Below are 24931 nucleotides of genomic sequence, written 5' to 3'. Positions count from 1 at the left end.
GACTCGTAGTTTAGTTTTATCGGGAGTTTTCGTTATCCGGTGCAGCATCCGTTTAAATCGGAATAATCGAGATATTATAACTAATTACTTAAAAATATGAAGTTTTTGCAAATATATTTTATCATTCCATTTATTGATTAATAAATTTTAATAGTTTTAATTATAAAATTAAAAAATAAACGTAAGTTCTACAAGTAAATAAAATTAATATTTAAAAAGTTTATGAGAAACAACATTTTGAGAATGAAAGACCTGTGTAGTTATTTATGACCATAGCAATATTTTTTACCTAATTTTAAAATTAAAATTGTTGTCTTCCTAAAATAAATACTAAAGAATAATTATTAATAATGTTATATGAAAGTTTGATGTCATTTCCAGATGGAAGAAACATCTACAGTTCTTTTATTTGTTAAATTAATTCGAAAAACTCTATTTTATCAAATTTTGAAAAAGAACAATTATTAATAGTTCTATACAAAATGAAGTAGTAATTTATCTACAAAATTATATAATCATATAATTAAATGTATAGATTTGTTATTTATGTCAATTATACGTGTATAATTGTACAAATGGTTTCTGTACATATATATTCTTTGTATTGATTTGTAACGTAGAAAACTATTAACTTAATTTTGATTTTTAAGAAAAAAATATTCTGCATAAAAAATTAAAGATAAAACAAGGACTGTATTTTATGGATCAGCGTACTTAAATTTATAAATTTAATTTAAACGTTTATAACTAAAATAAACATTTGTATTGTTTTTAAACAAATGCATTTTTACAATAAAATCTTTACAGAAAACAAAAATTTCATATAGCAAAAAGTCTTCTATACAAAATGTTTGACCTATTCTATCATTCAGAATGTTCTCTTTAATAATTTTATTATTAATGCATGTACTAACTCAATATTAAATATCCTCACATTTACATAACTTTAAATTATTATCGAATAATTGACATATGAAATGATTATTGTCGAATTAACAATTTATGTCGAAAACAATATAATGACTTAAAACAAATGTAAATTACTTAGTTTCTGTTTATTAAGAGGTTATTGTATTCTATTAAAATTATAAATGAAAAATAAATAACAGCTTATTAAAAACCAATAATGACTTTAAAAGATTAGTTTAGTATTAAATTTTAATTTCTATAAGTAATCAGTTTATGGTTTTGGTGATTTATCCAAAAGTAGTGATTTAGCAATTTTACAATTACATAAACATTCATTAAATTTTTCTACTTATAGAAAAAATATATTTTTTTTAAATTGTAGAAGTTTATTTTTTAATTATAGATTTATTATTTGGATTTTTAGATGTTAACTATCGAACAAAAAAGCATGTTAAGTTTTTCATTGTATTTTACTTTATTCCATTATTAACAAATTCATTGATTTCATGTATATTCACATGTAATTCGTATTTTACAATTTATTTATTCAATTATAACTTATGTCTTTATTTTAAATTCAATGTTTTATACCTATTCTCGTTATGTAAATTAAATAAAAGCAAGGGGAAAAATAGCGTTTGATAGTAACTGTTTTTTTTTTTATTCTCTTGTTGATTTATGGTTCGTTAATACTTTCTCACAAACTATAGACGAGAAAAGAATTTGCTTTTCATTCTTATTCATAATTTTATTACAAATTTTTATCGCAGTTCCTCCTCTAACATATTTTTCACTGAAAAATTTTGGAAGTCTAGAGATAAATTTTTATCTTATAATAACTATGATTTAAAAAACAAAATAAATATCTTTCTTTGATACATTATTTTGATATACGATAATTAGATTTACATTTTTGTTTTAAAAATTTTAAAAATAATATCTAGCAATACTATTTTTGAGATTTTAAATATATGATGATAGTTAATTTGTATGTTAATTAATGTGCACAAATCGTAAAGCAACACTGGAGTAGCATCATGCAAAACTATTTAATGCTAATTTCTCTTTTCTTCTGATTAGGATAAAGTTCATTATTTACATTACGTTTCCTTATTCGTGAAACCTTTTATAAATGTAGGTTATTTTGCGACAAATGACTCTTTCTTTGCAACCAGCTAGAATGAGGATTTCAAATAAAGTTTACAGAGTGTTAAGCACATTATATAGATTTATTTAATTTTTCATTGTTTTTGCCCTAAAGCACTAAAGAGGGCCATTTAATCGACCAGAGAGACGAGGTTCGACCAGGTCCACAAACAAAATGGCCCCTGCTGAGGAATGAGGCACGAAATATCCGAAGCAGACAGCTCATAGAAAATTCTGGAATGTCTCAAAGTGTCAGCTTCATTGCCTCTACCATCTACCATACGACGTGAATTATTTGATCGACACAGATATTCAGAGAAATATGTTGTAAAAGTAAAATTGTATATCATATCAATAAAGAACTGAATAAAAATCTTTACTCTAAATTATACCAGGGATGGCGAACCTTTATGAGTCCGCGTGCCATATAGTAAGCACTTAGCTTTAAAAAATTTTATGCGTGCCAAAGTTTTAGACTTCAGATATCAATACTTAAAGAAATTAAACGAATATGCTTTAATTAGAATAAACGTAAAAAGGATGATTAGTGATAAACCGAAAGGATGATTTTAAATCGAAATCGTATGGTACAGTACATTACGTGACAGATAATTCCTCCTTACGTGCCATTTTGGGCCCGTATGCATAGGATCGCTACCCCTGCTTTATACACTAACTAATCACGGTTATTTGAATTCACTCGAGACTAAACACTTATTTTGAATATCTTCATATAAAATGAAAAGGTGAGAATAAAATACGAATGAAACGGTTGTTTATTTCATAACAAAACAATTGGCAAAGGTTTTATGTTACATGTTTTTCAAACGTGAATGTGCAATCATAAGGTATTGAACAAAGTAAGTTTTCAATCCGAGTAAATCACCCTACATGTTAAAAGTTTTCAATTATCTTAAATATTAAAATATCATAATCACAAAATTTGTTCGCTTTCATGTAAATTTTAATAAATAAGATTTTTGAATAGAACTAATAAATCCAAAGTAACATTTATTACAACTGTTTTTTAAAAATAGATAATTATTTTATTTCATTAGGAATTGTTAAATAACAGTACATGGCTTAAGTAGCAACTGTGAAAAAATAAACGAACATCAATATTTTGTGAGTGACTGAAAGAAAACCGATCGATTTACAAGTGATTGCAAGCCAAATATCGTATAACTTCACTTTGCATCGTTAGGTGAATGTTATTCTTGTTACTTCTCTGATATCATTTTTCAAAAAGTTTTTATTTTTTGAAGAAAGCTATTTCTTGGCATCTTGTCAATTTATTTCATTCTATAGGCCTATACTTAGATTTTTGACGCGATTTATTGAAAAATATTTAACTTTTAAATATTTTTGTTGAATATTTCTTCTTATATAAATACACATCAAACAGTACTCTGTTTCTATTTCTGTATTTTGTGTAAAAGTTTTGTTTTTATTCCTTATTTTTTGTGAATTATTTATGCTTTTTTTTGTTAGTAAATGAAATGTTAAATAATAGGCATGGCGTACGGACTATTTCAAAAGCTACTGGTTAAGTTTTATTTTATAATAAAACAGTGTAGGAAAAATTAATATTTTTAATATTACTGGCTATACATTTTATAAAGTAGAAGTAACAACTATAAAAAGATAATATATCAGAAATTAAATAATTACATAATGAGAATATTCTGGTAAATTCTGGTACAGAAATTGGATAGAAAAATTCTTTCTTTAGTTGATATAATAAGATATTGGACATATACATTTATTATAATAGATTATAAATGCCTTTTTAAAATCTTCATATAAGCGTTTAAAAAATATTAAAATATTCTTAACAGAAAAGCAAAGATAAACAAATATAAGAATAATTTCTAAAAAAAAAAACATTTTGGATGGAAATATCGGAGGTTATTTACTCAAAAATAAGGATTTTATTAATGTCAAGGAGGATAATCATTAAGACATGTAAGCTATTATTTACTGCTTGTGATCACGACATAAACATGACGATTGGATCGATTTAGATAATAAGTTGAAAATAAACTAGATTGTATTCAAATAATAATAGATATGAAATATGTTTAGTCGTTATAGATATTAATATTGAATACTTTAACCTTATTAAATAATTGTTAGCGATGTCTATAAATTTGCAATCGTACAAACCTAATTTATACAAATATGAAAAACGTATCAAAATCATTTAACTAGTTGCTGAAAATTGAAAAAATAGTTTATAAAGTTTATGAGTTCATAATATAAGTAGGTATCGGATAAATATCTATTATTAAATAAAAACACGCACTTTAAAAATTATAAAATTTAAAGAAGTAACATATCACATGAAATAAATAATCAAATAGAATCAAAGAAAAGCTATATGAAAAATCAATAAAAATAGATTTAGCGATATTGTTTAGAGATTTAGAGAACCGGCAACAATCTTCTTACCAGGCAATAAACCGTAAGATTGAATTTGGTTCAAACGTTTCAAATTATTATTTTTCAAAATAAATCTATTTGCTACAATAAAGTCAGATTAAAGTTATAAATTAAAAGAAACTGTAATTAATAATAAAAATATTCTTAACACTTGAAATTTTAAATTATTTTGCTAGTTAGAAATTTTAAACTGCATTACAAAAAACGCATCTAGAATTTTAAATTATAAAGTAAAACTAATATTTTTTTACGTTGAAAAACAATCTGATCAAAGAATTTTTTTTTAAATTTTACACTTGGTAGCTTTTCGGAAGATTTAATTATAAAGCTGTTTGTTTTCTTAAAAGATGATCTCCAACATAACTTCATAATTGTTATTATTATAGTTTCATCAACCTTATTTCATTATCATTTCGATCGTGAAGCTTGAAACATTTAATTAAAAATCTTACAAAATCCTCCAAATTATGAAATAATTGTAATTATAAATTAAACTCAGAAAATGAGTCAATCAACTTTTAATTAATTAATTTACATGTTATGAAAATGAGTATTATGTAAGTTATTAGTATTAATTAAATAACAAATGCTTTTGATTATCAAAATACTAACCATTAAGTTGAGAAGAAGCTTCGGATGCAGCTAATGAATTCATACATTTCTGTTTTTGTTTCATGATGCTCATACGGACATTTCTTTCCGGATGCCAGATTACATTATAGATTTTCGGAGTAAAGAGACACACTAATGTCACGGTTGCACTTAGACTTATCGTCAAACACATAGAGGTAATGTTAACTTCCACATTGGAGGATGTAGTAAAATATATAGGCACAAATGCCAACCATATAATGCATGTAGTGTACATGGTAAGTCCTATGTATTTCGATTCATTAAATGATTCTGGTATTTTTCGAGTTAATATAGCGTAAATGGTGCAGACAATAATCAGAAATATTGGGTATGCAAAAGCCACCATATATGTGGCATTCATGGATGCTGTACATACAAGAAGATTTTCCTCTCTTGTAGGATACGAGTGAATAGCACGAGGCGGAGTAAACACCAACCATACAGCTGTGATTGAAATTTGAACACTGACCAATGCTCCACAAATTATCAGTTGAGATTGAGGAGAAATGAATGCTGGTTTACTGACAGTTTTCTTTCCAGCATTAAAAATTCGTGAAATGCGATTAGTTTTCGTTAATATGGCACTGTATACGATAGCAAAGCACAATCCAATACCTGTCTTCTGAACGCCACAGATAATATTGGATGGTTTCTGCACCAAAATAAAGGTCATAATGTAGCACATGAGAATACCAAATAATAAGACATAACTAAGTTCTCTTCCAGAAGCTCTAATAATTGGAGTATCATTATGCTTCAGAAATACTGATGTGAAAAATCCTGTTAATATGACGCCTAATGTAGAGAAAGTCATAGCACCCAAAGCTAGAGCACTTCCTGGTGTCATATGCGATTCCGGTATCAGTAGGCATGACGCTTGATCAGCATCCGGTATGAATCCTGGAGAACAATCTTCACAAAGTGTTTCTGTTTTTAAGAATTGATAACGAGTACAATTAAAGCAGTGCCAACAACAGCTTTCTCCTTCCAAGAATTTCTTAGCTTGACCTTTTCTGCAGGGTAGACTGCAGACTGAAATAGGTACATTCGGATTATCCATTCTAAATCTGATTTGAGAGAGATTCAACTCGAGTTCGCCATCCTTGTATTCCCCTACTTGAATCCATTTGTAATTTCCTGGAGATATTTGCTTGAAATGAATTATATTGTAACGGGCAGGACCATCTCCAGATGGAGAAAAACGAAATTTATCTCCACTCATACCTATTAAAAAAATTTAAATGTTTTAATTATAGATTTGTTAATATAACGGTTTCATTTTAATATAACTATCCCTTTACCTGTAAAAGATACTACTTTTAAATATTCTAATAAAATCGTGCCATTAATAGGTTTCATTCTTTGACATAATCCAGATTTCCCCTGACATAATTCTTGATGCATTTGTTTCAATGCATAAGCAAAAGTTAATACCGCATCACTAACAAATTGAAGTTGACCCTCTGGTTCGTAACCATTTTCAAACTTCATTTTCTCTTCCCCGGTACAGAACCGGGTGTAATTTCCATTGAATGGAGTATCTGTGCTATTTGGCCATCGGCAATTAAAATAATGCTCCCAATATTCTATAAACCAAGGATTTCTTCGATTATTATAGACGGTTCTACTAAGAAAATATTCATCAAAGCCTTTTACAGGATGTGCTCTTGGCTGTACAGAAAGAGTACCTTCCACTTGATCTTCGTTACCTTCGAATACCAGAGCCCTTGCACTCCATCCATCACTGCCTATCCAAGAAAAAATTCCTGTTGCATTGTTCCTGCGAATAGCTCTCATTACTCCAGCAACTTCTTGATCAGAACCGAAAATTATTACTCCTGGAAATATAAATTTTTATCTCTGTTGAAATTTAATTAATAATCATTTACCGCAAAAATTTTTTTAAATATCAAACTAAATTTTTAAAAATCAATCATTGTTACAAAGGAAATAATTTTACAAGTTTTGTTCAATACGTCATTTGAAATAATTCAGCAGAAATATTTTTTTAATTGAGAGTAAAAACTTCTATTCAAATACATGTTTTACTTAACCTCAATAAAATATTTTAAAAAATGATAATTGAGAAAGTTTTGTGTCTTAACGAGCAATTATTTGTTGTGACATCGTCATAATGCCGGGCTGCAACTTTCAATATTATTTTAAAAATATTTAATTTAAAATATATGCTCTTCACCTCAAATTAGTAATGGTATTAGTATTAGTAGTGTCTTGCCCTTCTACATCATGATTTTCCTTTAACAGTAGATTCGTGCCTGTCATATATTTAACTCATTTCAGGAAAAAGATTTTAATTGAAATAACGTGACTTCCAGCCTAGATCGTGAATTCATATATAGTTAATCGGGGCCTATTATCCCTAAGCTTTCTAACTCTCTTCTTTAATTTTATTTCTTTGACGCCGTTCTCGAGATTAAGGAAATACAGACGGACAGACACAGCGATAATGAGAATTTATAGATCTACAATTTTTTCTAATTGCAGCCCAATCATAATGAAAATGATCTAACAAGTAAGATGAAATCGTAGATTTCAATTACTAACCGAAAAAAATTTAATCAAATTCACTGATACATATAAAATTAATAATGTCAATTATAAATCAAATAGAATAGATTTACATTTTAATTAACCATGAATATGCATTCTTTGAAAGATAAATTAATTGTCAAAATATAATGAGCATGTCTAATTTGGTAAGAGATATCGATTAAGATTTAATCTCTAAGATAAAATTAGATCTTTTGCAGTTATTTCATGAAGTGTTAAGCTATTTGATTTTGTCGTTTAAATGATAGCATTCACACTTACGACAGAAAATATTGTATTTGATTTATCTTACAATGTTTACTATTTAAAAATATTTTCAATAAAGTACAAATATACTTCATGATTATTGTATAAAATGTTAGCATCCAATCAATAAAAATTTACTCAGATGACCGAGACGGTTAAAATGCGAGTAATGTTATGCAAAATGATTTATTCGAATTTACTCGCGAGTTACTACATTATTTGTGTACGTTATTTGAGTTATTTGTGCGAAAGTAACTCGTAGAGTTACTCGCGCACAAATTGCAACTAATGAATATAATGTGCGACTGCATTAGTAACATTCCACAAATTTAACGTTTTACAGGACCACGTTTTCAAGCTTATTAATACGAAGTTTCAGTATACGAGAGCAGCACACTAAACTTGAGTCGATGTTTCGAAACAGATAATAGGAAGAGCCGACTCACCGAAACACTTTTACTAATCAATTCATTGCATTAACTCACTAACTCACTCACTCATTTATCAGGACTAGATGTGAGCATATATCTCTAGATACCAGGAATCGAATCCTAGCAAGCAACTCCAAGAGTTTTTCGGGGTGATCTTCCCCAGATATGTCGGGCTTTCGCACCTCATCACCTGGCTACCGAACCTACGATGGGTCTGAAAAAGGCTCTGTTAGTACCCACCGGCGGCAGAGTTAAACGATGAAGAAATTATCAAAAATACAGTATTAAAAATTTTATGAATGCTTCGTTTGTTTATATTCTATGCGCTTAAATTGCTAAAAACAAACAGTAATTGGTTAGTTTGATAAATTTAAATAAAATAAAATATTCAATTTATAAGCAAAAATAAGTTACATCTAATGATTGTTCTAATCGAATAAGTTTCAGGAAAATATCGCAAAGATTATATTGGCGTTTTCATTCGAGTTACCGTCCTGGTAGTACTTGGAAATTAATAAGAAGGTAATAGAGTTTCGAGTGTAATTGTTTTAAAATTGCTATTTGCAAAATATCTTTAAAACATCAAATTAAAAAAGCAAAAGATGTGCTCACATCAAAAGGCAAAAATTGACTGCATCAATATCTTTTTATAATTGAGATTTCCTACAAATGATAAGACGCATAAGAAATGACAAATTATTTTTCGAATTCATATAAAAATAAAAATATAATTGCACCGTCATTTATGACATTTTCAATCTTAACACATGTGGCAGATTCAATAAATAAGGTTAGTATGGCGTTACCCATATAAAATTGCACCAGAATCGAGTGTTATTCGATTTTTGATAGCCGAAGACATTAGGTTTAGTGAGATCTATCTCAACATGTGTGTAGATATGGCGAATCGTGCATGTCGCTACAAAAAGCTTGGGTTCAAAAGTCTACGCCGTTCATTGTCTATAATTATTTGGCCTTCCTTGAATTTTTAAATTCACTTGCAAAGCGTTTTCCAGTGACATACATTATTCTCCGTAGTATTCATACCACCTGCAATGGAATCGGTAATTTGTTAGTTTAATGTCTGTCAAAAAACGAATAACACCTCGCTTTTCGAGTCTGGTGCAGTTTGATATGAGTGACGCCATTTTGTAAACCAAGTAGTGAACGCAAATGCGACCTGGAAGAGTGGGCTGAATTATGTATATTCTTTCACTATTATTAATGTCAACCTTGTACACTACGTTATTTTTCTACACCGGAGCTACTAATCTTATTTATTGAAACTGCCTCGTATATAAATGCAAACTTAACTTCCTTATTATTTATTCAAGTACAAATATACTGCTATCACATTTTCTAAAACTAGCTTTACATGTTGGAAACAAATGACTCTCAGTTAATCTCTTATATTAAATTTATTCGAACTTCGTGAAATTTACCAATGATAGTCAGAAAAATAATTTGCATTTCGTTTTAATGAGATTTTAATAAACCGCATTCTACAAATGTGTTTTTTATCTAATATTTTAGTACTTTTTGTGATGTCTTGAAGTTGCTCGCAAGATTTATGATGTTAATTACATCGATTATTGGCTTGAGAATTTTTGTACTTTAATATAATAAATAATTTATAATAATTAAAATTTTAAAAAATAAATGCAAACATAACAAAATTTAATCTAACTCGTCTATACATACACGTGTCTATCGCCTTTCGAAGGCAAATTGTAGAAGTATAAATCTCCCACTGGTCTGTCGAAATCTCCAATATCATAATTTAATCGAGTAATTATTATCCATATCTAATGCATTTTTAACGAAGTGTCTTATTAATTAAAAGAACTTTTTCTCAGTTTATAGTTCTAAAAGTCTTAATATCACGTACAGACAAATTTAATTATTAAGTAAAAATATGAACAATATCCGGATGTGCAAAGTAATATAATTTAGAAAAATTGATTATTAAAATATATGTCGAGTAAAGTTAGTATAGAAAATAACAGTAACTTTATGACATATTTTAAATTTAAGTCAAAAGACAACTTACAAAAAAAATAATTAACTTTAAAAAATGAAGTTTTACAAAATTGATCAAAAATAAGTTTTAACTTCAACAGTGAAAAATTAAACTGACAAAAATAACAGGAATATAATTGAAAGGAAGTATGCTTTCATGAATCAATTAACTTAACAAATAACTTTCTGCATGCTTTTAAATCAAACTCTAAGATAATGAAAAATAGCGACACAACTATAGAGTTAATTCTTTAAAATTTTTCTGCTCTTTAATGAAAATTTTTAAGCTAATTTTCTAACTTTGCGAAAAGATTAATAAAATTTTGTAATATAACAATACCCCATCTTAAAAACGATCACATCGTTTCAAAACTGCAAATAAATATACTCGTATTTATAATAAAATATATATATATATATATATATATATATATTATATATAAGGAAAATAAATTAGTAATATTCTAGCTAAAAATAAGACTGTGGATCTTCCAGATTGTCTACTTATCTATTCGACCAAAAATTCCAAAAGAGCATAGTTCTAACTTGTAAAAGTGACTCTTCGCGAGATATTCGCTCCAAAGTTTTGATAACATTACAATTTTGCTTACGGAAAGTTTTATTTTAAGCAATACCCGTAAAAAATGGAAAATTTTAACGATTAGCAAGTTCATAAAAACTTTTAAAGCTGTCAAACTCATTGCATACTTGACAGCATTCACCAAACTGCGGTAGTCTCAAAAACAAAAAATAGTTAATTGAAGGAAAATTACTTCTCAATCATAAACAGTCATTGTGATTTTCACTCCACTGGCAATGTTAATACTTATCGGTGTTTTCCAAGTAATTTGTTCTGACATTGTGGATAGCATTAATTTTTATTGATTCTTCTTTTCTAATTAACTGTATTTATATAATCAAATGTTGGTAAAAGATGTACAGTATTATGATTTTTTAAAATGCTATAACGTTTAATTCTATAGAATTATAAATCGCAATAATAAATTTAGAATAATGTTTACATATACGGCAAATCGCAATTGACTCGAACTAACAGGATGATTGTTCGAGTTTACGAAGTTTTACTAAGCTTTAATAAATTATACAGTATTTCTGAATTTATTATTACAGGAAATGAACTCAAAAAATTTTATGACAGTTTAGTAAACAGTAATATGCTGTCTTTAATAATTTACCGATTACAGTAATATAATACACGGCATCTCAAAGACTTCAGAATATCAAAAACACTCATTAATTATAATTTTTCTATTGTTAAGAAATATTAAATTACAGTAACTTAAGAAATTTTAAATTACTATTTTGAAATTTTGTCCGAGTTAGGGAGGCTTATTGTATTAAAATCGTTTTATTTTCTGTTTTCGGCATTTTTTCAGGAGTGTTAAATATACCATATTTCTATTGTGGCTGTAGAAGACATCCAAAGTATTTGATTGCTCGTATTTTTAATTTTTAGGATTAATAGGAGACCTTCTGTAAAGATGATAGAAAAAATGTTTTCTTTAATTAAATAAATTGCATTATTTAACTTTTAACTCACAACAAATTATCTTCAACCTTCTAGTAGTTACGCTAATTTTTATTAAAGTTTTTCCGCCCTGTGGGCACTAAGAAGGCCTTTGTTCAAGGCCATTATGCGTTCGGCTAAGGCCACAATGGATGGCCGGACAATAAAAAATAGGGCTTTAAATATCTTTTTTAACTCTTTCCGCCCTGTGGGCACTAAGAGGGCCTCTTTTAGTAGGCCCATTATGGGTTCGGCCAGGCCCACAATTGGGCGACTGGGTGGTGAGGGACGGGCTTTAAATATCTTTTTTTTTTTTTTATTTGTGGTTTAAGGCCCTTTACCACTCAAAGAGAGTATAAAAAGGACAGACTACTCCCAAAACATTCCTGGGGTTTTTCGACCTTCCGTATTCGATTCAGGTCCCCCAGAACAGTAGGCTAACACTATATTAATTCTACTTTAATTTTACTTTGTTGGGCTACAATTTGAAAAAATTGTAGACCTATAAATTCCCACTGTCGTCCGTCTGCCTGTCTTTCCTTAATCTCGAGAACGGAGTTAGATAGATGACCGGCATGACTCTATTGTTAAATAAAAGGTATGATGTACAGAAGCAAACCACTACTAATTTGAGGGAAAAAGCATATATTTTAAATTAAATAAATTAAAAATATGATTAAAACTTGCAGCCCGACATTGTGACGATATCACAATAAATAATTGCTCGTTTGAACTTGAAAATCTGAATTCAGTTATTTCGTGTAAACAGATTAATTTATAATGTTCAAATTTTTGACACATTAAATTATTAATTTTAATGACAGAAATAAACGAAATTGTAGAAATGATTGGACAAGCAAAAGAGATTATTTGAACAGTAATTTAATACAAAAGAATTAAGTTCCACTAATACTCGTAATCTGAATAACATTAAACATTAAATATTACTTGCAAAACAGTTCATTATCGGTATTTATCCCAATTAAAACTTAATTATATAAAAAATATTTAAACACTCTGGAGATGATAATTAATTGTCTCTAGAATGTTAAAATTCCGTTACTTATTTTCATTTAATTCACTTAATTAAAGATATAATGTATCTAATCAGCTTATCGAAAATATTGTACTCTATATTATAACTAATTAACATAAACGCATTTATTATCTTGTTTATATTTCTGGTTTAATGTTTAATGGCGATATGCTGTTTTAATTGGCTTTTACTGGTAGTGGGCTTTTCAAATCCATTCAAAAATTACTATTTACCTTTCTATGATTTTAATAAAAATTATAAATTAGATACGTATATCATTGGCCATTGTTTAACCAGCTTTTATATTTATCTGTACTCATAATTCGTACAAACATACGAACAGTTTTAGAATTTATAGCGTATATTTCGTTTCATGGTGGATTCAGTTAAATGTAACAGTTCGTGCATGACACTCACTCACACTATGATTACCGCTTGTCAACTCTCACTAAATCAACTATAATTAGTATTGTTTAACGATACTGCCAAATATCTAGTGTAAAAAAAAAGTTCTATGCGAACAACCCGTTTCGAAAATGAAATATATAAAATTAAAATTTCAATCATCACTGTCAAAAGAATATCTAATATATAGATATTCGTTTGACAGCGATGATATAGATTTCTATATAGATTTTAATATTAAATGTCAAAAATTTGATGACATTCTTTCGAGAAAGCATTTACGAATTTCACATTTTGTCCTTTGTTATTCAAAAATAAAAAATAAAAATCTTAATTATAATATTTGATTGATTAATTTTAGTTATATAACATCTTTAAATTCATATAAAATATGTCAAAATTTGTCGATATTTATAGAATACAGATTTTAAATTTTCTGGTTCAGTAAAAACTTGAACAATTCAAACATTTTACCTGTAAGTAGTATAACAACAATTTAATAAAAAAGGGTATTTTAATATTTTCTTCATTATAAATAAATATAACATTTTTTAACTTGAAAAAATTAAAACCTTGTGCAATAATCATGTAATGAACAAAATTAAACAAATATAATTAAGTCATGGAAGGGAAAAGAAAAAAAATATACTGTATATTGTAAAATACACCAATAAGTCTGAATTGACTTTCTGTAAAGTTTAATACAGGTATCCCTTGATTAATTAAAATTTCTGCTGCATAAAGGGATTGCCGCAATTAATTTCGCAAATCTCGCGTTAAGCAAGGAATACCTGTATACCTGAATAAACAAAAATTTTTGTTCTATGGTTTCGAATTGCACAGCTTTTGTGCGATAACTAAAACTTAAATAAAAAATGTGTTATTACAACTATGTCATAAAACTAAATGTTTTAGCATTTCATATCTTTTAGCACTATAATTTATTATTTTTATATTATTTATTATTTTACTTTTTGAAAATAGTGGTAAAAGAAGAACAAAACTACTGTAATTTTATACCAAATCTCTAGATGATAAATGTGAAATTTTTCTTCTAATATTTTTTTTTCAGATATTTAAAGTGTTTATTTGTTTTTGGCACAACAATCTCGTCTTTCTTAATTTGAGGAAAATATCTAGAATATTTTCCTCAAATTTATCTTGTGTGTCAATGGAAAAATGGAAAAAAAAATCTTTCCTCTTTCATATAAAAATAGAACTTCCTCTTAGGAATTTCTGAAGAGAAGGAATCTTCTCTAGTAGTTTCATTAATCAATTTATACTCTTGTGGTTACAAAAATAAAATACAATTGCTTCATTCAATTCCAAATTAGCATCTGTTAATTATCTTTTTATAACATTAAATATTAAGTAATTAGTTCTCTGATTTCCAAAATAAAAATAACTATCAAAATTAAATTAATATATTAATTTATTATTAAATATTATTAATATATTAATAAATAAATTTCTTTAAATACGGCTAAAAGTAACATACTTAAATTTATTTCGATTATACAAGGTACGTTTTTTTATCTTGAAACAATTAACATTGTTTCAAGATAAAATAAAATTCATAAATCTTAATTGGAACTCATTATTTTGGGAAAAAGATTTAGACATAGTTGTAGGCTTTCGAAGGGAAAATCAATTGGTGATCTTGGATATGACCTTGACGTAAAACATCATTTGAAGGTCAAGTCTGTTTTTTTCAATGAGAATACATATTTTTGACCCAGGCAATGGAAACAGCAGGAAATTTCACAATCAGATATACCCTTGACCTTAAGGTCTAGGTCAAAGGTCAAGATTATTTTAAGGTTAAAATTAAAAGCTTTTTCTAATAGAAAACCATACATTTAATTACTGGAATAGACACTGAGGTAAAATTTACATTTTTTTTCACAACCTTATTACTTTCACCTTTAAAAGCATTCACTATTTTTAGTACTATCCAGGAGTAATGACATGGACATAGTAGTTTTCTGTTTCCTCTGAGGTGCTTGTTTTCAGTGAGTCACTTTACTTTTCACCATTGTTTGAGATATTGGTTTTGGGGAAAAATTTTTATAACAAATGTTCAAAACGATGCCTTTCCACTTCGATGCATTTGTTCAAATGGTCATAATTGAAATGACCTTAAGAGGTCAAATTTGAGGTACTCATGGTCATGGCTGATTGTGAAATTTGTCGCTCTTTCCATTATCAAAAATATATATTCCCATTGAAAAAACAGACTTGACCTTCAAATGACCTTGAAGGTCAAGGTCAAGGTCACATCCAATGTCACTATTTGATTGCCTCTTCGAAATCCTACAACTTTTGTCTAATCCTTTTTCTGAAATAATGAGATCCAATTAAGATATTTTATTGTCTCAAGATAAAAACTCACTCTGTAGAATTAAAGATATGTTTGTTTGTAACTGATATGTATAAAATAACAGATACAAATATATATATTCATATATAGAAAGTAAAGGTAAATAATTAGACATTTTACAGTAAATGTCTTGTAATTTTTTAGTCTTCTTTCAATGCATAACAAGACGACTTTGAAAATTCTTCTCCAAAAGATGATAGACCATAATGAGCAGAAATTAGCAAAATTTTCAGAAATTATTATGATTACGTATGTCACACAGTAATTCTTGAGAAGAGAGGATCTTAAGCATTATAAAGTAAAACAAAATTGAAATTGTTTGCAGAACGATAGGACGATGTAATCTTTGATTACTTGTAAGCTGCAGTAATTTTCCAGCATTACTAAATTCCAAGAATTACTGCCAAAAATTAGTGGCAGACTTAGCTTTCTTCAATAGATCAGAATCAAGACTGATTCTGATCTGTTGCAAAAAGCTAAGTCTGCCACTACACGTTACAATGACTACTATTGTAAAAAGTAATTTTTTAAAATCCAAAATATAGTTGGAATGTTGCATAATTATAAATGCATTATTCTAGTCAAAATAAAAACTGCAATGTTCTATGCCAAGGGTCCCAAAACTTTGTTTTTCTACAATCCTACTTGAACATCAATTTTTTCAACTCTATTGCGAGATTTAAAAATTGATTACAATTTTTAAATTTTATTTTTAATAATTTCCTATAAAACATGAAAAATATCAATAAAAAATTAAATTAAAAATTTATTTATGAAAGTTTATTATATTGTATTACTTTTTTATAATTTTGAAGATTTATCAATTTAAATTACTTTGCATTTTTGACGAATCTCGTAAAATCCAGAGTCAATTTTTGAGAGTTGACTCATTTTCATTTGAATAAAAAATTTTTTTGGTAGTTGAAGAGTTTTATTTCAAAAAATATGATAGGTTTTTTTATGTACGGTACAGTACATTGGATTTGTTTCCAAATGTCTTTAAGCCTTGAAACTTGCAAGAGTTTTCCTGTAAACTACACAAAATGATACATGCTCACCATTAACTTTCTTATATACATACTTCTTATATGGAAGTCTATATTTTTAAAATTCTGAAACTTTTTTACTTCTTACAGTTACTGTTTATGAAATAATTTTTTTTTTTTTTTTTTTTTTTTATTACAAATTCACTAACTCATATTCTTGTTATTGATTGTCAATCTTCTTCAACCAAGTATTGTCTATAGTTTTTATTTGGCTGTCAAAGAACGACAAAGTAAGAATATATACATCACTTTTAAAGATTTTTTAAGCAGATGAATAATGTTTATAAAAAAAATGTTTATGCAACCACATAAGAAAATTCGTGACGTAAATTCTGTATTTGGAAATTGCTGTTCTACACTATACTATGTTAATATAACAAATGAAAAATTGCACAAAAGTACAGATTCAAAATGGATCACATTTAAGAATTTTATTATTTTTATACACTTTGCATTAGAAAACTTCATGAAAATTATCAAAAGCTACTAAATTTCGATTAAAATTTTGACTTTCAATTTGTTTTGGAGGATGTCAGCTTTTTTGGCTGTGATATCCAACTTTTTTCAAAATCACAGGCTGATAACTCTGCATTTTACAATGATGAGAATTAAAGAACAAGTTTCGATCAACTTTATTTTAGAACCAGAAGCCTGTAAAGAAAGGTCTGTCGCCAGATTGTATCGTCGAAATTTCTGGAACACAAAAGCAATAAATGGTGGTTCCTCTTTTGGAAAGGACTAGGTCTTCAAATTACTAAATATAATTGTCGCCATCAAACGAAAATTTTCAAAAAAAAAAAAAACTTTATTTTATTTAGAGTGGATAGGGGGGAAGATGTCTAACATTTTGCTTATGAAAGAAATTATAGCGATAATTTAAGTTTTGGAGGCCTCTAAAGAAAATATCATATTCTTGAGTATGTTTTTCAAATAAAACTTTGGAATATATCAAAAATAATTATGTATTGTGTTTGCCATGACGACTTTTTCACTGTCTTGCATTTTAGGCATCTCACTCCGAGTATCCGGGTGAGATGCCAAATGCCATTAGGGTAAGATAACAAATATAATTGCATAAAATTAATTTTCGAATATCTTCATCAAATTTAATTTATTGCATATGTGGTACAAAGTACTACATATTAGTACAAAGTACTCTATAGTAAGTGTAACAGCACAGTATATAAGTATTGTTAAGTTTCCGCCCGTTCTAACCAATATTCTCTCTAATTTTTTTTGTAGATAAGCGAAACATATACTTCTCTGAGCAAAAAAATTTTTGCTGAGCAGGTTCTGATTAAAAAATTTTTCTGAGCATATATATTGATATATAAAATCTTATTTTTTCCTATAAAAATTAAAATAATTAATTATAAAGTAGAGATTAAAATTCATTTTATAACATACCTCCATACAAAATATCTTTTGTCGATGATTTAATGTATTTAATCAAAATATACGTAGCAATAATCATGTTACAGACAGAGTGAGAAATAATTAAACAATTCAAATCAGTGTGCATGCTCGCCTGCGCGGCACATAAATTTTCGTGCGCGGCAACAATTTGGACAGTGCGCGGCCGCGCAGCTTAGAGGAAACATTGGTTCTAACGTGCTCTATAGCTAACTGAAAGCTTTCTTCACTCCAAAAACCTTTATGAGAAGTCCTTATATAATTTCTATGCATATCCTGCAATAAAACGAGAAAACAAAAATTTATTTAGAAAGGCATGTTATCCCAAGAAAAATGTGGCATCTTTTCCATTTGTCGGGGTAAGATGCATAGTGGAGTCACGTGTTCTAGCATGTCCGATCGGGATCGGCGGTAGCTGACAATGGAAACTTTAGAACCTTAACTACATCACGCATTAGTTGTTTTTCACAATTTTTAATAAATTATTTTTAAGTTTTAGTTTTAAAACGACGCTAGAAAAATTTTACAACAAAAACTTCGTTCTTGTCTTGCTTTTATTCTTCTCAGATGTAGGAAATGTGGTAACGGTAGCCAACTACAGCTTTCCGCACTCAATATTGGCCCAACGATTCATCATACAAACACATAACAGTATCTGACATCACCGTTTGAAAATACCAAAAATTAGGCATCTTCTCCAGCTTACCATCTTACCCCGAATCACTATATTTGAAAAGTAGTATTAAGAAATAATAAGCGTCACTGATAGACTTACAATCATTAAAGCGATACGAAATTCATCATATACTATAGGAACTTGTTAGCTGAATGACCTTGGTCGAAACAGTTTTTACTAAGCCATTTTGTTAAAACCCGTTTTGTCTAGTTAAAACTAGTTTTAACTCAAATTCATTTTTGACTAGCAGTAAATTCTAGTTTTAACAATGACATCCAGTAAAAACTAGTTTCAACTAGTTAAAACGCGTTTTCACTAAAAACGGGTTTTTACTGTAACATATACATATATTTTACGTCTGTTATTCAGAATATAAGCTATTAGAAAACAAAATAATTATAGAAATCGATATAAATATAAACACAATATTAATATAAAAATTCGTTTCTCGGAAGTGTCCGCTAAAAAGTTTCAGTGTATAAAATTTTTAAAACAAAGATAAAATAGAAACAAATATTAATGTTGGTGAACATAATAAATAAATATATTTAAATACAGACGAATATATGTAAATAATAACAATGTAATAATATTCGTTTATGAAAAAACTATAAAATACATATCAAATTAATTAAATAAATAAAGCATATAAAATGAAATAAAATAAGATAATAACTTGTATTAAATAATAAAAATATTTTATATCAAATATAAAATTAACATGAAGAAATATGTTAAATGAAACAATAAAATAGAGTCTAGTACTAATGTGCAGTTAATGTAAAAGGTTGTGCGTAAATGTCACACAAAGGTCATGTAAAAACATAAGTGAAAAACTATCATCTTTATGTTAGATTGTATGTATACATTTACGCAACGGAAAGAACAAGGCCGATAAACGTAGAGCCCCAGGGGTGTACAGTGTTCCTATGAGGGACAACAGATTCCAAAGAGATACGGTATACATTGGGTCCACAAGCGCTCCACACACAAAAGGTTGTAGCAACTTAGTTACGACATTTTGAATACGAGGCCCTGTCCATTTACGCCACTGAAGCAGACATGCAAGACGATCTCCAGAATGCCACGTTAATTAAGCAATCATTTCAAATCGATCACATCAGGGCACTAGAATTCTTGGAAATATGCAAGGCCAACTTGAGTGGCAATTATATTAACTTTAAAGACAGAAAAAGCGTGTCATATGCATGACAATGCTTTTAATTAATGAAAAACCGGGAATTGCCGACATAAATTAATAGTAATTATTATTATTTTGCATTATTTTATTTCTTATATTTATATCTGGTTTAATTGTATATTTACCATCGATTAATTTTTGTTGTTTTACAACGTTAGGTTTTTGTTCTAATTATTTTAAAATATATTGGAAAATTTTGTGTTCTGCGCATTTCAATTTTGGAATGTCGTTGATGGCCCGAGGTAGACCTTGGTTAAGGTCGAAAAAGTTCGTCAGAAACTTTTACATTAAACATTTTTGTTACAAGAAGTTAAAGGTTTAATTAAATATCTTTAGTAATTAGTTCCAGTACTGAGAAGAAAGTACATCTACTTTATAAAATTGCTAACAGTCTGCTGTCTTAATATCACTCCAATTTGAGTTAATAAAAGATATATTTTAAAAAATTTTGTAACATTACAATATAAAAATCTTATTAATATTTTATTATATAAATAAAACATTTTGTTTTCAAATTAATAAAAATTAAAAAATAATCAAGTAAATTATTATGTTTAAATTATACATTAGAATAATGGTTTTTTATTTAGGAAATTTTTATTAAGGCTGATTACAATCTCTGATTATGAACGATCTCCAGCATATGAGGTTAAAACTGTAATGCTTTATCTACGGGAAAATCCTTTTCCAAACATTTTCGAAAAACGAAGCAGATAGAACCAAACACTTTATTTTGCGTTAAAATCGTATTTAATTTAATCTTATTTGCTGAACCTTATGATATAAGGTTTAGCAAATAAGATTAAATTAAATACCTTATAAAGTTCAGCATTTGTTACTTTTCTATGAATTTTTAAAATTGTAGAAATTCATAGAAAATTAACGAATTCGAAACTTCTTAAATAAGTAATTTTATAATTTTTAAAGAAAATTAAAAAGTTTTTAAAAATGAACAAAAAATAATGAAATACAGTAGATTAATATGACCTGATCTATTTTTACATTTTTTTTATTAATCTACAATATAATTAAATCGTTTAAATATTATAACTTTTCGAGAGAGAGGAAAAAAGTAATTTTTAATGAGAATATTTTCAAGATATTAAAAATTAATGTAAGAATAATTTTTATAACTTTATTAGTATATATAGAATTATTTTTGAATCTTTTAAATCGTCTTCTTGAATATCTTCTCAAATTCATGGTTATTACAATAATAATAAAAGAAATATTTAAGAGATTATTAGTAAAAAGTACAAATAAAATTTAAATATTGTCTATTCTCAATATCCTTAATTTTAATATAAAAATTTTCTGAGATAAGTAATCTAAAGTTAATATAAATTATATTAAATATAATTTAAATATTTTCTACATATAATATTCAATATATTATGCAATAGTATTCTGAAACAGAAAAATTGTATGAGTGATCCTACCTCTAGCACTTTGTTTAGATAATAACCTTTGCACGATATTATCATAGGCTTCTTCTACAGCCACTCCAGAATCTTTGATTAATCTTTCCTTGATGGCAATACAAATGTTACTTTCAGCCAACAGTTCCTCCAGAACGCTGAATGCCTGGAAATTAAAGTTATTTGCAATTATTAATAATATATATGATATAAACTCAAAACTATTGATAGAAACCTTCACTCCGTAATTGGATTCTTCGTAGAGAATGGAAATGTAAGCCCATTTTAGTCGCTTAACGATCTCGACCATAGCATGAGCCTGGTTTTTATCGGAAGGAACAGTACGTAAAAAATATTCGAATCTCTGTTTATTACTCAGTTCGGGACTTGTAGAGAAGAAACTCACCTAAAATATAGTATTATTTCAGTATTTTGAAACATACGATATATATTATATTTAGAATATTTTTCAGAAATATGTAAAGTATATAAGTTTTAAATATAAGTTTTAAACAGAAAAATTGTTTCATTAAATCATCCATAATGCGTAAAATATTAGAAGCATGTTAATTTAAATACGATCGGTTTATTAAATATTGATAATATCGTGCTCATGGATGCGAATATATTAAAGTTTAAAAGCAATTAATAAAGTTAACTTTATATATAACTATGCAATATAGAATAAGTCATTAAAACTTTAGTTCTTTAAAATTTAAGTTTTTTTTATTTTTTATTTGTATGGGAACTTCATATATTTTATTATTTGAAGTTTAAAATAATGTATAATACATTTCTTATGAATGCTTTTAAGTTTTGAAATCATTAAATTTTAGTCTATTAAAGTCTTTTTCGGTCTTTCTTTCTTACTATTATTATTATATTTTTAATTAGAAATAAGTGACCACTCCTATGGGAGTATAACACTAAGGATACATAAACCAAAATAAATGATACAAAGTAAACATAAAATTAGTAGGCTATTCGGCTTTTAGTGAAAACTAAAATGTAAAAAGCTAGAAATTATAAATTATAAATAGTCTTTTCTTCCATATTTTTTGAACATAATTGTAAAAAGCATCTAACAGTGGCTTCTGAACAAGATTATCCAGCTTATCCACCTGAAACCATGCGTGAAGATTTCTAATTTCAGAATAAGTCTATCTTACTATTATATATGTATAACTATATTAGTTTTAACAAAAATTTTCGTGAGTTGCATGCATTTAACAAATGGAAAATTCTGTATAGTATATAAGAACTCATTTACTCATTTACAGAATTACGTAGTTAGAAAATTTTGCTTGCTGATTAAATAAAACACGAAAAAGATGAAGAAATATCGGATATGAATTTTATGTATTTTTCTTTTCCATTTTTAATTTTTCATTTAATAAAAATTTATATCTTTTTACATTTTTCCCTGTTAAAATCTATTATTTAAAAACGTAAAAGTTTAATTCTTAAATAAAACTTTAATACACGTTTATTCAAATTCCTCTGTTTAATGTGCATTCCATATTATACTAATGACATATTTTTCTAAATTAACTTGTTCAATATTGTACAAAATTAATCGCATTATTTTATTTCAGCACAAATGAATTTTTCTCATTTATAAGATACAATTCTTACACAAAAAACTTAAACAAACACCTTAATGTTCGCTGAGAAATTTATTAATTTAACTAACGTTTTCGGCTTATTCAATAAGCCATCTTCAGGTTTTAACTTTCGAACAAGAAACAATATCGTTCTATTAAAAGAATACAATAGTTTGAAAAAATTCAAATCATTAGTAACAGACAAAAAATAAAACAAAGAGGATGAACATGGTAACAAAAATAAATAAATAAACATAAATAAATAAAAATGGTAATATAAATAAATAAATATACAAAAATATATAAAAACAAAAAAAGAAAAAAAGGAAGAACGTGGTAATATAAATAAATATACAATAAAATCGTAAAAGATACAACAAATGTAAGGTAAAAACGTTTTACTCGTGCCCATATATACTACTATCTATCCTAACCAGAAATACTTCCTCATAGAGCTCACGTGTCACTTATAAATTTTTAACTGCATATTTCCAAGCAGAAGGAAGACCTTCTGCGTCCCTTGCGTTAATACATTTATCTCTTAGTTTGCTTCTGTAAATTTCTATCTTTTCAGCCGCTCTTGCCAAAGTTGGGGAGTGTACCTGCTTTATGATTTTCGCCTCATTCCAATGTACTAAGGATCCCTCCGCCTGCCCCATCTGGGCTAATACCGTTGTGTTGGAACCTTTTCTAATATCATATTTATGTTCCTTGATCCTTATTCCTAGGTTTCTAGTAGTAACCCCTACATAATCTTTATTAATACCTAATAGCTGGTTCTCGTAGGGAATCTTATACACACCCGCCTTATCTTCTTTTTTAACTAACCCTTTATCGTTTCTAAGTATTTTATATAAATTCGGAGCTCTTTTCAAGATCACCCTTGTATCCTTAGTTCTTGCTATTTCTTTCATAATCCCTCCCAGATACTTATTGTATGTAAATTTCGTGTATCTGTAAGGCCCGTGCCTGGTGTCCTTATCATTACTGGCCTCAAATTTTCTAATAATTCCCTCAATGACTTTCCTCCTATAACCTAATGTTCCTGCTATCTGTATAATTCTTTCTATCTCTGTATCCCGGTCTATCACATTTTCACAGTATATAAAAACCCTTCTAACCAATGCTCTAAATGCTGCTAACTTATATTTATAAGGGTCATTAGAGCTTGCAGGGATATATAGTGGGCTATGTGTAGGTTTAATGAAAACGCCGGTGGATATATGCCCTTTGTTAAATATAACATTAATGTCTAAGAAATGTACTATCCTGGAGCTTTTCTGCTCTAGCTTCAGGTTAAGGCCCTCTTCGTTCTCGTTAATTCTATCTACAAAGTTAGCAACTACTCGATTGTTCCTCCATATTATAAAAACGTCGTCTACATATCTCTTGTAGAATACTATATCCCTTTCGAAGCCCCGCAAAACCTATTAGCCTATTGAAAAGAAATAAGGCCTATTGTGGAAAAACGAAGAGCACCTACATTTTTCCTGGAAAAAAGATTACAAGAGTACCTCTCCTCACGGATGGAAAATAATAAATTAGTGGTAAAGGATCCTGTTATGGTAGTTAAAGAGCTACAAAGCATCGCTTTGAAGGATGAAGAAGTGGGAACTGTGTTAGATTACGAAAGTTTGTACCCGTCTATTAAGATTGAGTCCTGTGTAGAAGCACTTATGGAGTTCTTGTTCAGAGATAACCCAACGTTAACACAACACAGAGATGAGGTTATAGAAATGGCTAACCTAGTATGTTGCGAATCCTTCTTCGCGTACGAAGAACAAGTATATAAGCAAAAAAGGGGAGTACCGATGAGAAGCCCAATTT

General features: G+C 27.8%; 1 protein-coding gene across 1 annotated transcript in view; it reads right to left on the bottom strand.

The window, feature by feature from the left end:
- The window catches only part of LOC136972639 (metabotropic glutamate receptor 6-like), a 99391-nt gene that overhangs the window by 956 nt on the left and 73504 nt on the right, over window positions 1–24931 (bottom strand). Inside the window, exons 3-6 of the mRNA XM_067267236.1 lie at window positions 21736–21906; window positions 21522–21666; window positions 6432–6968; window positions 5110–6354 (exon numbers count right to left, since the gene is read on the bottom strand). Of these exons, the coding sequence (XP_067123337.1) occupies window positions 5110–6354; window positions 6432–6968; window positions 21522–21666; window positions 21736–21906 (2098 nt within the window). The remainder of the gene's footprint in view (window positions 1–5109; window positions 6355–6431; window positions 6969–21521; window positions 21667–21735; window positions 21907–24931) is intronic.

Source organism: Centruroides vittatus, unplaced genomic scaffold (assembly GCF_030686945.1).
Source record: "Centruroides vittatus isolate TY-2023 unplaced genomic scaffold, ASM3068694v2 contig_299, whole genome shotgun sequence".
NCBI classification, from domain to species: Eukaryota; Metazoa; Arthropoda; class Arachnida; order Scorpiones; family Buthidae; genus Centruroides; species Centruroides vittatus.
The sequence above is the reverse complement of the archived record's forward strand: the minus strand, read 5'-3'. Positions and strand labels throughout refer to the sequence as shown.